This window comes from Dromiciops gliroides, chromosome 3 (genome assembly GCF_019393635.1).
Source record: "Dromiciops gliroides isolate mDroGli1 chromosome 3, mDroGli1.pri, whole genome shotgun sequence".
Classification (NCBI taxonomy): domain Eukaryota; kingdom Metazoa; phylum Chordata; class Mammalia; order Microbiotheria; family Microbiotheriidae; genus Dromiciops; species Dromiciops gliroides.
The window spans coordinates 430,134,616-430,152,548 of record NC_057863.1 but is presented as its reverse complement, the minus strand read 5'-3'; the positions used below and the strand labels follow the sequence as shown (position 1 = coordinate 430,152,548).

Below are 17,933 nucleotides of genomic sequence, written 5' to 3'. Positions count from 1 at the left end.
TATATAAATTTAATTGAACATATTTGGATAGCCAGCCTATTGAGATTTAAGTATAGCTAAGGTTTGAAATAAAACCCTGGGCGGGGCGGGGGGGGGGGAAGTATATGGGGAATGACAATACTTTTGTTTTGGAAGAGATTTCAGTGGCAATCTGATACAGCCCATATCTGACAAATAATTCACTCTAAAAAGTATCCAACTAAAGGTCATCTAGGCTTTGCTTGAAGACTTCCAAATACTTAAGCTGCTACCTGTGGCAAACTGAGGGAGCTGATGTGGTAATCAGGGAATTCAGGGCAGTAAATTAAGGAATAAAGAAGGATTTATTTTGACTAGATTGGCTATGCACATTGATTCACTTCACTAATCACAACTGAACTTAAGGCACTAAAGTTCTGTGGAATTGGAAAGCTTAACTACTTGCTTCTAAAAGGCCAATACTTCTAAAATTTATTCCTAAAATGCTATTATTTTATAGATTGAAGGAAGAAAGTACTAAGGAGAAAAGAAAAGCTTTTGTAAAATCTAATTGAAATATTGAAATCCTTGGATAATATCAAGAGAAGTCATTTATATCCCATCACTATTATAAAATACCGAATCTATACTTGCTCGGCCCCAATTTGAATTTGAAATCTATAATTATTTGACACTGAATTTTCTATTAAGAAAATAAGAAGGGGGCAGTTAGGTGGTGCAGTGGATAGAGCACCAGCCCTGGAGTCAGGATGACCTGAGTTCAAATGCGGCCTCAGACACTTAACACTAGTTGTGTGACCCTGGACAAGTCACTTAACCCCAATTGCCTCAAAAAGAAAAAGAAAATAAGAAGAGAAATTATTTTTACTAGGAAGAAGAAAATAATTACTCCTGAACTGAATGGCATAATTTTATTTTAATGAGGATTAGGAAATCCAAGCTTATGAAGGGCCATGGAATATATCAATTATGACTCTACCATTGGAATTATAATGAACAGATAAAAGCAAAGCGTTGGAGGTACAATGGGCATATTACAGAAACCTTTAAATTGATCTTAGAACTGTGTGCAATGACAATGAGAAACATCATCAAAACTTGTGGATTTCAATTTCTTCCCCCCAAATATTTTTTAGAAGATCTCAGACTAGGAAATGAAGAGAATGATTGTCTTTTACTATTGAGCATTTGATAGACTGATTTTTAAAATATCAATTGGGTGGAAAAGGCAGGATATAAGTCAGCTTGTTACAGCATTTTTTTTTCTGTTTTATGGTCATAATTCCTATGCCAGTTTAAATGCCTTAAAATCATAAATTTAGGTCTCTGTGCTTTTGGAAACCATAAATGATCAACATAGCTTTTATCAAGCATATCCCCATATCTGAACATAAGTATATACTGTAGCAACTATTATCTTTTTTTTCCTGCTGCCTACCTTCAAAAACCCAAGGGATTTTTGGAATATCTTTGCTGTATAGATAACTTTCTAAGTAAATAGAAATCTACCTTTGTAGTTAGGAATCTGACCCTAACACATGCTAAGTTAGTTAAGTAGTCATGAAATATCCAGGAGTTGTTACTGATGATTGAGAATTCTAAGAATTTATACCCATGGTGAAATATGCATTTGACATTTCAGCTTAACTCCTATTCAGTAATATCCAAATAATGCCAGAAAATAGCATTCCTTATATGTACAAAATCTAATAGGATTTTCATATTCTTCTCTTGGCCATTCTCCTCCCTCCCCCCCCCCAAAAAAAATCTCTTCATGTAGGTTAGGTTTGAGGCAATTTATGTATTGGAGAAGGAACCTATACTAGGCTGATATTTTAATTACATATTAAAAATGTCTTAAATTTATGTCCAAAGGAAAGTACAGAAATCAACTATTCAAAAATTAAAATGACAGGCAATCTATTAATGAAATCCAGTACAATGAAAAAATAATAATTTAAAAACCCTACCTGTCTAGTAACCTTATTTATAGAAAGGTTTTGCTAAAATGAGACAATACACTCATAAATATTAAAGCCACTTGGTAGTCAGCGCATACTTAGCTTTGAAATAAGCACCAGATCGTGGAGCAAGCTAAATAAAATAAGATTAGTAATAACTATGAAAATTCCTAGGTAATATGTAAAGATCATAAAATCATTTATATGAACTTGATTGATATGAAATTGATATGAATTGATGTAAAATTGCTGATTGAATATTGATATAAATTGATTTGAAACCAATATGGATGATTTCTATTTCAATTCAAATTTCAATTGATATGAAATCAATAAAATGACATAAAACAGGATTTTCCCCCCCTTTCCTAATGACAGGATGAGACCTCGGCACTCAAGTTTGAAGTAAAAGCTACAGCCTCACTAGAGCCACATCCAAAAGTTATTGAATTACACAAGGATGAAAATGTTGCCTATGTAAGAATTCTTTCAGTTGGGGGTGGTATGTGAAAATATGATTTGGGTGCGCAATTGTTTTTGTTCTGTTTGACTAAACAAAACAGGGTAGATAAGTTACCATATTCTTTTGTAATTCTGTATTATTTTATTAGTGAGTGAAGATTTAGTGTTTAATCTAGGCCAGGCACTTGCTAAGTGTTAGGTTTACAAAGAAAGGCAAACAGTCCCTGCCCTTTAGGTGCTCATATTCTAATGGGAAAGACAACACATAAAAGAAAATTCAGCATTGAGGTAAATAAAAAAGCCCCAAAATCCTATGAGAGTAGCAGGATGGAGAATAAAACCCAGGGTCCTTTGGTAAGGCAGGAGGTCAGATGATAATGCCAGGGGCACACAGAGTCACAGCAAGTGGTAAGGAATGTAAGGCCTCCACTTTACTGGAAGGAATAGGGTTGGTAATTCCCATTTCTTTCAAGAGATATTGAGAAGTCAAGTGGCTTGGATGGGATCCTGGGTGGTCCTGGCTGGGCAGTAAGGCAAGTAGTGAAAGATAAAGGGTACCCCCAGTGGTGTTGCCTGATCTGGATGGGTACTGGGGTTCCAGGGATGGGACAAAGGAAGAAGGCAAAGCTGTTCCCATTGACTTTCCAGCTCAGCTCTCTTTATGAGTTATCAGTGTTTGGGTTAAGGAAGAGAGTGAATGGAAGGCAAGGGGGGACTGAACCTACCAGATCATCTGGATTACAGATGAGTTTGGGGCAGCATCAGCATGGGAGAGAAATTCAGGGTAGAGAAGCAGGGGGAAGGTAGGCCAGGGAAGTTGAAATTTTTTTAAAAAGCATATAAATTTATAAATGATCCAGTCACCATGGTTGTGTTCAGCAGTATTAGAAGCTTGTAAGTAGAAGCAGATAAGACAGATGGGAAGATTGATCCAGCATTGGGGTCTGGAAAGAGCAGCAATAAATATAATCAGGGGGGCAGGGATTTTAGGATAGAGAACAAAGCAAACTGAACTATTAACTATAGTGTCAAGATTTCAGAGGGAAGAAAGCAGGGTCAGTGGAATAGGAAAGCAGGGAGAGGATAGAGTGACAGTGGGAGAAAAAAGATTAGATTTTTCATAAAACATGCATATTTTGCATATATTTGGACCTATCTGACCTTCTGTTATCCATTTCTTTTTCTGGAATTCATGTCCATCCTGCTTTGTGAATATGTCCTTGGGCTCTGTTCTAGGCCTTCCCTTCTGTCTCAGTACTTTCTCTGTATGATATATACTTTAATACTGGTGATACTTTACAACTCACCTTATTGAATGTACCCCCATGTGCTGTCTGTGATGCTCACAAGAGCAGGAAGTTGCCCACTAGGTGTGAATGTGAGATGGATGCATTTTATTGGTGTGGGTGCTCCTTCCACTTGCATATTGTAACCCTTTTAAATTGCTTCATTCATTTTTCCCTGACAGTAACCCATAAATTACATATTTTGGTTTTTCTTAACTGATGCTTTAAAATTTTTTCCCTTCATTTCATATATAGGTCTATCTGGATGGATTGCATCACCAAAAGCCTAAACCATATTTTCGTATAATGGTTATTTCAACCAGTTTTATACTGGGTTTCACTGTATTTTTATTCCTTTCATGCATCATGTGGAAGGTAAGTTACACAGTCTATTTTCAAATTTAATCAAATCCAGCAGTGTGGTTTCCCTTTTAACATGCACAATCCTGAAAACTAGCAATGTTCTACTCATCACTCCCCAAATGTATTTTACTCTGAATTCTGATTATTTTCCCAACCTTCCATTTATTGAAGTATTTCTTAAGAAAAATTGCTTTCTTAACCCAGAATTTTTACATTTTCAAGAAATGCCCAGGCTAAGTTATTTGTTCTTTGGGTTCCTTAACTTTCTGAATGAGAGAAATTTTGGAAATCCAGAGTCATTTCTCCTACCTTCAGAGTTTACCTAAGTCAGATAAAAGACATTTGTTGGCCTTCTGCAGTGTTTTTGGTGGTATCCTCAGAGACTATGTTCATTGTTAAAGGTACATTAGGAGTTGTAGCACAAAATAAGTTTAAAGGGAAAAAAGGAGTACTAGCATTTACAAGATATGAAGAGGTTACTACATAAAGTGTTTTTGTGGGGCTTATCTCCATCCTCCGCTAGAATTATGGTTACTGATTATAACATGGTATTGTTTTATTCAGGCAGGTTTCTTTAAAAGAGAATACAAAGCTATTCTTCAAGATGAAGACAGAAGAGACAGTTGGAGCTATGTCAACAGCAATAAAGAGAATTAAAGACTTCTTTAAAGTATACAAGTCTCAGGTTAACAAAAAGATGGAAGACACTGCTTACAAGAATACATTGTCAACTGAATTTTACTGTGTTTACTCATCTTGATGTGCTTCTAGGGGAAAAGAAAAAAGCTTAAATTTGACCATGTGGCGTAATGCATCATAATTCAAGTAAAGCATCCAAATGGCAATTGTTATTTCAAGAAGAATGAAAAGGAGGTATCTGAAATAACCAAAGAGAGGATCTTTCTCAGGTGTCAAAAGGATTGAAGAACACTAAAAAGGTTTATTTCTTCAGGATGAGTAATTCTCCGAAGAGATGAGGGGATGACAGTTCATGTGAATTGAGTTGTATTGTGGAGAGAATAAGCAACTCAATTTAGCCAAACCCTTTTACTTGAAGCATCCTATTGAATAAATGGACTTGCTAGCTGTACTCATAGTAGTGGAGATCTACTCATCAAATGGACATTAGATACTTTTGAAGAAATCATAGTTGGTTTATTTAAAATAGTTCTTTTTGAAGTATTGTTTATTATATTTCAAAGGGCAGTTTTCAGACTTTCTCATATGAGATGATCAGAAAAGGATTACCTTATATTAAAAATGCATCTTTAATGACCTTTGATCATGACTCATGTCACTTGGATCATAACCAAAAAGTATTTATTAAGCAGCTAATAATAATACTTAATAACCTGTGTTAATTGAGGAAAATAATAGCTGAACCAATGTGTATAATGATCAAACATGAGACTAAACTGGTTGTGCCTTAATAGAATGAATGATGTGTGATTTTTTTAGGTCTATGGAATTATATATACATATATGTAAAATAAGCAGCATTATATATAAAATATATAAAATTCATTTGTGCTTCTCAAGTTATGTGAATATATGCACATATATTCACAATATGCTTTCTTCCATGGTACCCATGAACAAATCAAAGAAAATAGTTTTTTTAACTGATTGTAAATTTAAAAATTTTTTTACTTCCATTATATTTTTAATATTAAGGGAGCAGATTGTGGGTGTTGCACTTTAGCCAATATCTGAATAGGAACCACACAGATATGATATATGTATTGTACGTATTGTAAAAACCATACCTCATTAAGGATGAAAACAGCATTAAGGCTGTTTAAGGACAACCATTATGTGAAAATACTTTTATACTGATTGGACAATAATGAGATGCACTAATATATATTTGAATAGTCATGTGTACTATTCAACTATAAGTATTAAATGAGTACTCATCAATTTTTATTTTTTGGTTTTTTTTTTACAAAAGATGCAAAAGAAGTCATAAATTTAACTATAATAAAATACTTGAGGATTGAAGGATAAATACAAAGAATATAAATATTGCAAACATTTCCATAAAATGTAAGGTAATTTTTTTAAAGTCACAAAATAGCTTATTTCCAGGTTTTTAAGTAATTTATGTTGTATTTGCAAGTGGAAATGCATTTCAATTGTTGTATTTATTACATGTGTATATTATTTAGGTGAAAAGAGGCCAAATACAATTTTATCAGGGTCTGTTTGTATGCATCCTTGTACATGTGGCAAAATATGTAACTTTGTAAAAGCCTGATAAAATCTCTTTTCTGGTCCTCGAGTTCTTTGGTTTATTTTGTAGTCCTTTATTTACTTGTGAATAAAGTGAAAAATAACACATTGTATAAAAAAATACACAAAATATTTAATGAATACATCAGTTGGGTAAATGGTATTTCTGTGTATTTATGGCTCCAGTTCTTCCTTTTCTGGCTTCCCATTATTAGTAATATTAAGTGGGGTCAGGCCAAGTTTTGACATTGCCTTAAAGGCCCCTAAAACTGTGGTCTTTGTCTATCTATAAAAGGAGTCTATATATAATGTATATGTATGTGTGTATACTCACATATATATGAAGAACTTTCATTTGGTCTCCTTCCTATTTGGAAATTAATATTTAGTGCTGAGTGTAAGGCATTTGATATAGTTATGTACCAAAGTGCAGTAATTTCTAAAATCCTGTTTCCCACATATGAGAAGATATAAACTTTTAAAATTTACTCAAAACTATGAGGAAGAAGCATTTTAAAGGGTTAAATGAGTATACATTTTTATGAGTATCTATTTTTCAATGGAGTATGTAATAATTTTATATAGCTTTATGAATTAAAAACATTTTAAAAATTAGACAAATGAGTCCCTTACTTTCAGAAAATATTTACTAATTTTCATAGTTAATTTGAATAATGATAGAATTTTGGGGAGACGAGATGGGGTCTAGAATTAGCAATGTTATTTGTAAAAGATTACATGTATAAACTATGAGAAACAAAATGTTAGAAAAATGTCAAAATCAGCTTATTCATTTCTAAAAATATAAAATATTAGTTTCAGCTTTAATAATCTAGGTTAAAACAACTGTAGTGATTTAGGTGCTATACTCTATGAATGGTTAAATTTAAAAAAACTCAAAATCTTGATCTACAGTTTCAATAAATATATTTTTTACTAAAATGATTTAACATCCCATTTAATATTTCTAGATTTTTAAAAAGCTAAAATTATGATTTGCTATAACATAAAAATAGCCATTTTGGTTTTTAAATTATTTGGGTTGTAAATATCCCAACTTTATACATTTCTTCTGTAAATAATTTAATATTACTTGTAGTCATTCATTTCTTTTAGGTGTCCTCCATAAAGCTTGATAAGTTGTGGATGCAGCCTGTAAAGAAAATACTTGTCATTTATGATTCTATTAATTTATCCATTGTTCTATTGATTTTTATATAGTCTTATCACCCGCATATAATACTTAGTGTCCTATGTATTATACACCCAAATCTTCTGACCAGTAGATATACATAAATGCAAATAGGTACTGAGAAAAACTGAAGCAGCTACATGATGATTCAACTTCATAAATTAACTTTAGTTGAGCACTCACTGCATGCCCGACTACTTTGTTCTCAATGAACAATGATACATATACTTACTTAATATGGACCTCTGATGCCACTTCCATTAAATCTCCATCAACATTCCAAGGGTAATTATTTTCGCTAGATGTTCCATGAAATTCAACATCTCCTATCTCATCTCCACAGTTATTTCTTGGCTGGATTTTTACTTCTGTGACAGTGTAGGTCTCAACAAATGGAAAATTAAACTAAATTAAATAAAACATTTGTTATTTGCTGAACCTTGAATTGGTGATACAATCAAAATGGTTAAATACACTGTACTTTGCACAGAAGCATGACTCCACTAACCTATTGTCAGTGGTGTTATCTGGGGTGATAAGTCACTTTGAATTCCGTAACCTTGTGTTTACTTTAAAACCAAAGATTCCCAACATTTTTTTTAGAAGCAACTTTTCATTTCCCTAAAGCTCTTGAGATCACTGAGGCAGGAGCTCTCTTTTCTGATGAAAATTCTGGCAAACTGATGGTGGCAATCAATCAATCAGTAAACATTTTTAAAGCACCTACTATGTGCCAAGCATTGTGCTAAGCACTGAATCAAATATGTGGCAAATCAAATGGCAAAATATGGCTTTTAGATGGTGTAATTAGGAGTATTAAATGTAAAATGGCCCATATAGAAAGGCTCAATCTAAATTTTAACTCCTAAGTTATGATGGTAAATTTAAACAACAACAAAAAAAATCTGTTTTATATATGAAACAATGTTCATTTAATTTGCTAATAATATTTAATACTTTTAATAGTTCATATACACAGCATAATTTAGTGAAAATTCTAATTACCTACATTTTGTTGCCCTTTCCTGGATATGCAACTTGTAGAAACATAGACAATCAGAGGAAATTAAGGAAGCAATGTTAATTTCCAAGGTCACACAGCTATATGGTGGCAGAACCAGAACTCGAACTTGTCTCCAGATTCTTAACCAAGTGACAGTTTTCTTTTTTCCTATATAAAATCACCTCGAGTAAAAGTTTAAGGCAATTGGTAAGCTATTTAGGTAAGGTTCATACTCTAGTTTTATAAAATTTCATATAATCTTTGGCTTCAATTTTTTAAAAAAAATCATTAATTCATTTTCACTCTGTTGAAGTAGAAGAGAGGAAAGGACTACAAACAAGGAAACTGCAATTCTTTTATTAACTCATCATAGCTAAAGTTTGCTTTTCATTAGTAGAAGTAAAAAGACTAGAATACCATTATTGTTATTTGTGTTATATTTATCTCTGATCCTTCCTGCCAGATGGAAAATCCATTGAAGGTAGGTTCCAACATGATGTAGTGGACAGAGTGCTGGACGTGGAGTAAAAAAATTTGGGTTTGAGTCCCAGGTATCCTATTTATTAGCCACAAGTTGTTTGAATAAGCAATTTAACCTGAGTGTTTCTCTTCATCCATAAAATGGGGTTAATAATATTATATGTAAAACTACTTTAATGCCACCTCTGTAATTAATCACCTACTAGTGTTCTTATGTTCAAAAACTATTCCTTCATCTGATTTTTAAAAATATATAATGAATTTTTATTGATGTCTTCTGTTTCTTATATCTTAATAGTTATCTCCAGCATTTCCTGTTTCTTCCCCTCTCCCTTCGAGAGTATAAACACAGTAACAGAATCTCTGGTTCAAAGGGAATTGACATTTTAGTCACTTTATTTGCATAATTCCAAATGGCTTTCCCAGATGTTTGGACTACTTCACAGCTCCAGCAGACCACAGTTGGTGTACCTATCATTCCATAACCCCTCCAACATTGAGTATTGTCATTTTTGGTTATTATTACTGTGGAAATTTATTTTGTTTTGGGGACCCTACCTTTATGCTGAGATTAGAAAGCCTTAGGCCCTCAGGGTCTCTCCCCCTCCTCCTCAGCTTCAGCTGAGCGGAAAAAGCCCCTTGGGCTATAGAAGATGCCAGGTCAGACAGCTGGGGGGAAAAAAAAGCCCCAGATCCCTCAGACCTGAGCGGAGCTATCTGAAAGATCCCAGAAAGCCTGTGCTGAGGCATGAGGCTCGAGAGCACCCCCCTCCCCCCACCAGCTGCAGCTCTGGCTGGCAGATTAGCTTGGTCTGTGGGGGCAAAGGAAGCCCCGAGATTTGAGTGGAGAGAAGAAAAGGTATATGTGGACCTGGGAGTTAGAGGAGAGGGGCTGACTAGAGGAGGACGGACTAGGTAGACAAGATTGAAGAGGAAAGAGGGTGTGACTAGAGGGGAGGAGGGACAAGGACGGAGGAGAGTTCTCTTTGGACAAGGAGACGGGGCTGAGAAGAGGTCAAGAGGGTGGCTGACAAGATTAGAAAGGAGAGACAGGGGACAAGACAAACAGTAACGCAGGACTAGGAGGGCTGACAAGGTTACAGGCCTTATTACAAACCAGGGAAAGTGTAACGTGCCCTGAGGCTGGAGGCGGCTAAGGTCCTTATTGTATTCAAGAAGTTCGAGGTGCAGCAGGTGGGAAAGAGACGCAGTGGAAAGAGACCACAGGAAAGGAGTCAAGTTGTACATTTTATTTCCCTGTATTCTTAATTTTAAATAGTATCTCATAAATAAACTCTGCTTTGATTATTTGGTTAAGAGGCTTCTTAATCTTTAGTTTATCAGTTTGGGAGCAGTGTGGTGGAACTTTATAAATGGCCCATATTAAATTAACGAAGTCAGATAGCCAAATAGTCAAAAGTCCCCAGATTAGTCCTCCACTCAGAAAGATTAGTCCTCCAGTCAGATTAGCCCCCCAAATTAGGCTAGTCAATTTAAAAATATTCTAACATTTTAATGGTGACCACGAAGGGACTTATGGCCCAATTATAATTTTTCTAAATTTATCATTTTTCATATAATCATAATTTTTCATAAATCCAATTATATATATTTTTTCCAGGTTAGTTATAGTTATGAATAATTAATTTTTTGTACATTACAAATGTGTGGTAGGTGAGGTAAAACCTCATCTTTCTTTTGATTTTTTATTTCTCTTTTTATTAGTGATTTGGAGAAATCTTCAATTGATTATAAACATTTGGCAAGTCTCCTTTTGAGAACTGTTTATTCATATCCTTTCACCAATTATCTACTGGGGAATGGTTATTAGTCATCGATTTATAAATTGTTGCTATATCTCAAATACCAAACTCATTAAAAAATGTGACACAAAAAGTTTTTGTTTTTGTTTTTGTTTTTCATTTGACCACTTTCTTTCTTAGCCTAGGTGCATAAATTTTGGCACTGCAGAAGCTTTTTAGTTTTATGTAATCAAAGTTACCTTTTAGTTTATCTTTTGTAATTGTCTGTCTTTTATTTGGTTAAGACTACATCTCTGGACAGCTAGGTGGCGAAGTGGAAAGAGCACCGGCCCTGGATTCAGGAGTACCTGAGTTCAAATCCGGCCTCAGACACTTAACACTTACTAGCTGTGTGACCCTGGGCAAGTCACTTAACCCCAATTGCCTCACTAAAAAAAAAAAAAAAGACTACATCTCTTACCCCAGCTATGAGAGGTATATGTTCTGTTTCTCTTCTAAATTTTTTTCATAGTATGATTTTTAAAATAGGATGGGCCAAAAGTCACACAGGGGTCTGATGTTTAATAACTTTTTGAAAATGATCTTTATTTCATATGTATATATATATGTATGTGTGCGTATATATGTATATGTATATATATATATATATACACATACACACACATTTATTTCCCATATATACTATATATGATGCTATGGTATTGTAAATTAAAAACAAAAAATAAAGAAGTTATTAAATACTGAAACTCCTTAATGACTTCGTGACCTTTGGTGCACCCTGTATTAAGATCATGTACTCCTTTAAGAATGTATCATGGGGGCAGCTAGGTGGCACAGTGGATAGAGCACCAGCCCTGGATTCAGAAGGTCCTAAGTTCAAATCTGGCCTCAGACACTTGACACTTACTAGCTGTGTGACCCTAGGTAAGTCACTTAACCCCAATTGCCTCCCACACAAAAAAAAATGTATCATGGAATGTAGTATATATAAGGTGTTGGTCAAGCTTAATTTCTGCAAGAATGATTTGCAGTTTTCCTAGCAGTGTTTATTAAATAAGGTTTTTTACCTAGATAATTTATGTTTTCTACTTTGTCAAAAACTGGGTTATTGAGTTCCTTGGTTTCCAAATGGTTTTGATGACTGTTGTTTTACAATATAATTTTTTAAAAAACTGGTACGTGTTTATTTCATTGTATAATTATGTAATCTTTTTAGAAATTATTCCAGGACCCCAAATTTAGAGTAATATGATGCTTTAAGGATCATGCAGTCCTACCCCAAATAAAGATGAGGAAAGTGAGGACCAGATGGGTTAAGTGACGTGCTTTCTGACCTTGGCAGTGAGTAGCCAAAATGGGATTTGAACTAAGATTTCTGACTCCAAACCCAGAACTCTTTCCCTCTGAACATGCTTTCTCTTCTATGTCTGTATGTAATATGAGGTCTGGAAGTGTCATCCCCACTTCATCCCTTTTTCTTTTCTTCATTTCCTTCATATTCTAGGTCTTTTGCTTTTCCAATTGAATTTTATTATCGTCTTATTGAGTACTATATGTATCCTCATGACACTTTGGTATAGCATTAAAAGTATGAATTAATTTGGGGAGTATTGTCACTTTTATTTTATTGGCATCAACTAGTCCTCCAGCTATTTAAGTTGTTCTTTATTTTTAAGAAAAATTTTGTAATTGAATCTATTCAAGTATTTTCTATTCCTTAATAAGTTTATCCTCACATACTTTATATATATCATAATTATTTGGAATGGTATTTCCCCATCTTTTATTTCTTGGGTTTTGTTATCATCATGTCAAAATGCTACTCAGTTTTTACTGTTTATTTTGTAGTTTAAAACTTTGCTAAAGCTGTTGTCCCAGTTAATATCTGATGGTTTTCTAAGATTTTCTGAGCACATTATCATATTTGCAAATAAAGATAGTTTTAACTTTATGGCTTTGATTTCTTTCTCCTGTCTTATTGCTACTGCTAGGATTTTAAAAAATTATAGCAAATAAGAGTGGGCAGAGTGGGCATTGCTGCTTCACTCCCATATTTATTGGAAACAGATCTAATGTATCCATTGCATATACTTAAAGTTTTTAAGCATAAATGAGTCCTATACTTTTTTACAGGCTTTTTCTGCATCTATTGAGAAGATCATGTGGTTTTGGATGTTTTGGTCTTAAATATGATTATTTGTGCTGATGTTTTCCTAATGTTGAACCATCTTTGCATTCTTGGTATACTTCATAGTGATAATGAATTATTTCTTGGATAATTGCTGTAATCTGACAGGATTTTGTTTAGAATTTTTGAAGCAATATTCATTAATGTTATTGTTCTGGGTTTTCCTTCTGGGTTTTATCTTTCCCTAGTCTAGATATTAGGACTATATTTACAGACTGTTCTTGCTGTATCTAAATTTGTATTGCAAAAATTCAACTTCGTATAAAAAATTCTGATAGAAATCCACATTCCAAAAAAATACATATGTTAACTTTACTGCTCTCTCTCTGGCCCCTTCATCAACAATCCAGTGTCTCACCTCTCCTATTAACAAAACAAATTAAAAAATCTCCAAGTGAAAGAACTGAAATGCAAAGAGACTGCCACTTCTGTCATACTGGGGGCTTGGTTTGAGACCTGGTGAAGTTCTGGCCAGGACCCAATATGGCTGCCCTGGCCCCCCATCCCCTTGCATGTTCTTCCTCCTGCTGTTGCTTCTCTGTCCTGTATGTGCCATGTGTCCTTGAACCACATGCACGCCCTCTCTCTCCATGAGCACATGGCCTCCCTTTTTGCCTCCTTCCAGCCCTTCCTCCCCCATGTACACAGGTAAACTTGAATTATGTAAAAATATCTTTACATAGAGGTCTATGGAAGAGTCCACCTATGTAAAGCAAAAACTGTCTATGTTTCAGAAACAGATTTTGGTGAATGTGCTTTCTTAATTTTTGAGAAAATTTTGTGAAGTATGGGTATTAACTATTCTATAAAAGTTTGAAGGGACAGCTTGGTGGTGTAGTGGATAAAGCACTGGCCCTGGATTCAAGAGGACCTGAGTTCAAATGTGACCTCAGACATTTGACACTTACTACCTGTGTGACTCTGAGCAAGTCACTTAACCCTCATTGCCCTGCAAAAAGTTTGAAAAAATTCTCCAATAGCTCTATCAGGATCAGAAGTTTGTTTTTGCTTTGATTTTCCCTTTTAAAAGTAGATCCATTTTGTTTTCTGAGTCTGAGTTATTTAAGATCTGCATATGGTCTTCTGATACTTTGGGTATTTTTTATTTCTGATGAAATTTTACTATTTCTTTTGTGTTCTTAGCTTTATTAGCATCCAACTACACATAATATGCTCCAAATAATCTTTTTATTTTGTGGTTTTGTTGTGATGTCAACTTGCTTCATTTGCCATTTTATTTGTATTTCTGCCCTCTTTAAAAAATCAGATTAGCTAAAAGATTATCAATCTTATTAGTATTTTCAAAAAAATAACCTTTAGTTTTATTTATGGAGTTTTACAGGGTTTTATTTTCAATGTATCTGTTTCTGCTCTAATTTTTTATATCTTTTCTTTTGTGTTTATTTTAGGTTTGTCAGCTTTCTGATGTTTTTAGTGCATAGTCAGTTCATTATTCCTCTCTTTTTATATTTTCTTGTGGCAGCTAGGTGGCACAGTGGATAGAGCACTGGCCCTGGAGCCAGGAGGAACTAAGTTAAAATCTTACCTCAGACACTTACTGGTTGTGTGACCCTGGGCAACTAATTTGACTCCAATTGCCTTAAAAACATCCAGGGCCATCTCCAGTTGTGCTGATATATATTTTGCCACTGGACCCAGATGACTCTGTAGGAAAGAGTGAGGTTGGTGACTGCACACAGACTTCTCTCACTTAAATATAATTCAGTGCAAGTCATAACATAACCCTCAGGGTCATGGTCCTCTTCAAGAACAAAGGACAAACAACAATAGCAGCAGTAGCAGCAACAATATTTTCCTCATTTATGTTTGTAGGGATATGGTTTTTCCCCTGAGTATTGCTTTAGCTACATCCAATAAATTTTATGTTGTTTCACCATTGTAACTTTTTCACACAGTTGTTGTTTCTATGATTTGTTCTTTAACCCACTCATTATTTAGGGTTTCATTGTTAAATCTCCATTTGGGTCTAGGTATTTTGTTCATGGTCCCTGAAAAAAAAAATGACTATTTTTATTATGTTATGGTTTAGAAGGGTAGTGTGAACTATTTCTGCTTTTGTTTTTTAACACTTGTTTGCAAAATCTCTGTGCCCTTGTACATGGTCAATTTCTGTAAATGTACCATGTGGTACTGAAAAAAATATGTATATCTTTTGCAGTCCAATTCAGAATATTTCCCAAATATTTCAACTTATGTTTCTCCAGGAATTTGTTCAGTTCTATATTTTCCCTTTTATCTTTCTGTTGGACTTGTTCAGAACTGAGAGATGAACTTTGAAGTCTCCTCTCACTATTATGCTACTGTCTCTTCTTGTAGCTCAAAGGTTTCCTTTGTGAATTTGGATGCTAAGGCATTTGAAGCATACAGGTTTATAATTGACATTGCTTTGTTCTGTATTCCTTTCACTATGATATCATTTCCTTGTTTATACTTTTTAAAAATTCTTTTTGCTTTGTCACTTTTTTGTTTTATTGGACTGTTTAAACCATTTCCATTTAAAGTTATGACATTTATATTTTTCCTTCATTTGCCTGTAATATTTGGGGGGGTGAGGATTTTTCCCTTTTCTGTAAACACAGTACTTTGTTCTTTCAGTTACTTTAAGCTTTTAAAGGAAGCCCTATCCCACTTATGCTATTCCCCTTGCCCTCAATTCTCACTCCTACTCATTACTACCCTTTCCTTTTATGGTTTTGCTTATTCCCTTTTCTTTCCTGTTTTTATCACGTTATTTAATTCTTCCCCCCTTTTCCCCTCTTAGTGAAATAGATTTCTCCTTCCTCTCTCTTTCAACTGCTGCTGCTCATTATTGTTTTGATTTTCATTTTAGTGCCCCTTTCCAGGGAGTGTTTCTCTCACTCTTCATTACCCATCTTCACTTTCATTCTACTATAGACCCTCATTCTCTGGTTCATGACCCCTGTAATGATGTAGTCTTTGTTTCTGTATCCCTCATGCAATGAAAATTGAGGTATCTGTTCTGGCCTCTCTTTCACCTCTAGTCAGTTTCTGCCATAGCCTTGTAGTTTGCCTTAGAGATTCTTTTCCATTGTGCCTCACTCTCAAAACAATGCCAATTCCTGAAGGTGACAGAGAGGACAGTGCCCCATGGGAGGACCATACCCTGATTTCATTCCTTATTATGTCGCCTGCTACTCATCTATACCCTCCCCCTACTTAACTTCTTTGCTGCATTTGCCTCCCTGGATCCATGCCCTCCTATTCCTCCAGGTGCCAGTTGCCACCAAGGGTTCCAACTCCCTCCCAGCCTAAAGTAGGTGAGTGGTCTTTTCAAGCATTAAATCCTTCAGACTATACACCCAGGACAGGGTCCCCGGATCTGTTCACAGAACATTTCTTTTCACTGATAGGAGTATTTATGAGTGGAACTCCCTCCCACCACCAAAGCAAGGTCTCTTTACTTTCCTCTCCTTCAATCCTTCCCCTTTCCTCCTCAAATACTCTCCTGTAGACTCTTCTCTTCCTAAAAGACCACAGGAGTCATTCTCTCTTTGCTAGCCTTCAATTTGACTCAGGCACATCACACACTCCCCTCCCTCCTTTCATGCACTGTCCTATTTTGTAATGTAGTTTCCTCCCACCACCACTATATGTGTGTGTGTGTATCTATATCTATATCTATATCTATATCTATATCTATATCTATATCTATATCTATATCTATATCTATATCTATATCTATATCTTCACCTGTAGGTAAGGTATTTCAAAGTTCTGTCCATAATGCTCCATGCCTACTTCTTTGCTAATACCACTACCAGATTTCCACCTTCATCCCTATCTCCCTGTTTACATTTAGGAAAAGGTCTCTTATTGGTCTCTCTGCTGTCACTCTATTGCTACCATTGTTCTTAGCTCCTGTATTCATTTACCTCTTCTCCATTTCTGTTGTCTAGTGTGTTCAAAAAGCAAAAAAATAGCTCCTGCATTCACTTACCTCTTCTCCATTTCTGTTGTCTAGTGTGTTCAAAAAGCAGAAAATGTCTTCAGCATTGCTTCTCTTGATCAAATTCCTATTTATTATTGAATGTCCCTCTTTTTTTCATTTATGGCTAAAGTCAGATTTGCAGAATAGGTCACCCTGGGCTGCATCTTGAACTCCATTATTTTTTGGAACACATTATTCCATTCCCTCCTATGTTTTCTGGTATGTACAGAATAGTCTTTTCTTTTACGAATGTCCTTTCCTTTGTATTTGAAGTATTTCTCCTGATTACTTGAAGAACTTGTTTCTGAACTGAATTGTTCAATTTAACCACTATATCTTGGAGCGCAGCTTTGGTTTTTCTTTTTCATTAGTGTTTTTTCCCCATGGCAATCAATGAATTCTTTTATTTTGTGTTTCATTTTCTGTGTTCAGAAGTTCTGGGAAGTTCTCTTGTATTATTTCTTATATTATGGTATTTGGGTTTTGTTTTGTTTTGTTTTCTTCTCTTGTCATGTTCTTCTGGGAGACCTATAATCCTTAACTTGTCTCTACACATTTCACCTTCAAGATCAGTATATTTTTTTTAAATTTTAAGTGAGGCAATTGGGGTTAAGTGACTTGCCCAGGGTCACACAGCTAGTAAGTATTAAGTGTCTGAGGCCAGATTTGAACTCAGGTCCTCCTGACTCCAGGCCGGTGCTCTATCCACTGCGCCATCTAGCTGCCCCGAGATCAGTATATTTTGCTTCAATGGTTAACATATTTTCTTTCAATGTTTTTTTTTTTGCTTTTCTTCTTCTAGATTGTCCTTCACTCTAATGTCTCTGCATTGCCACTCTTGGTTTCTCTCTTGTTTCTTTGTTGAGATGTCATCAAAGATTCAATGTTTTCAATTGTACCAATGTTTTTTTGGTTTGCAGGCCATACATTTTACTTTATTTTACTTTCATAATTCTCATTTCTCTTTTAAACCACTCAGGAACATTGTGTTGTAGTACCATGTTCTCTTAAAATTCCACAGGATCCTTTATCTCTTCAGTGTTAGATCATCTTA

General features: G+C 34.7%; 2 protein-coding genes across 5 annotated transcripts in view; one reads left to right on the top strand and one right to left on the bottom strand.

Moving 5' to 3' along the window:
* The window catches only part of ITGA4 (integrin subunit alpha 4), a 98,431-nt gene extending 92,456 nt beyond the window's left edge, over window positions 1-5,975 (top strand). The window contains exons 26-28 of the mRNA XM_043996722.1: window positions 2,319-2,417; window positions 3,944-4,063; window positions 4,616-5,975. Coding sequence (XP_043852657.1) covers window positions 2,319-2,417; window positions 3,944-4,063; window positions 4,616-4,708 — 312 coding nt within the window. The 3' untranslated portion in view covers window positions 4,709-5,975. The remainder of the gene's footprint in view (window positions 1-2,318; window positions 2,418-3,943; window positions 4,064-4,615) is intronic.
* A 626-nt stretch (window positions 5,976-6,601) lies between these two features.
* The window catches only part of CERKL (ceramide kinase like), a 183,663-nt gene continuing 172,331 nt past the window's right edge, over window positions 6,602-17,933 (bottom strand). For all 4 annotated transcript variants that reach the window (XR_006355728.1, XM_043996723.1, XM_043996724.1 and 1 more), the window contains 2 exons: window positions 7,708-7,880; window positions 6,602-7,436 (listed from right to left, as the gene is read on the bottom strand). Coding sequence is in view for 3 of the 4 variants with exons in the window: in XM_043996723.1 (XP_043852658.1) it covers window positions 7,373-7,436; window positions 7,708-7,880 (237 nt within the window). In the remaining variant the exon portion in view is untranslated. The remainder of the gene's footprint in view (window positions 7,437-7,707; window positions 7,881-17,933) is intronic.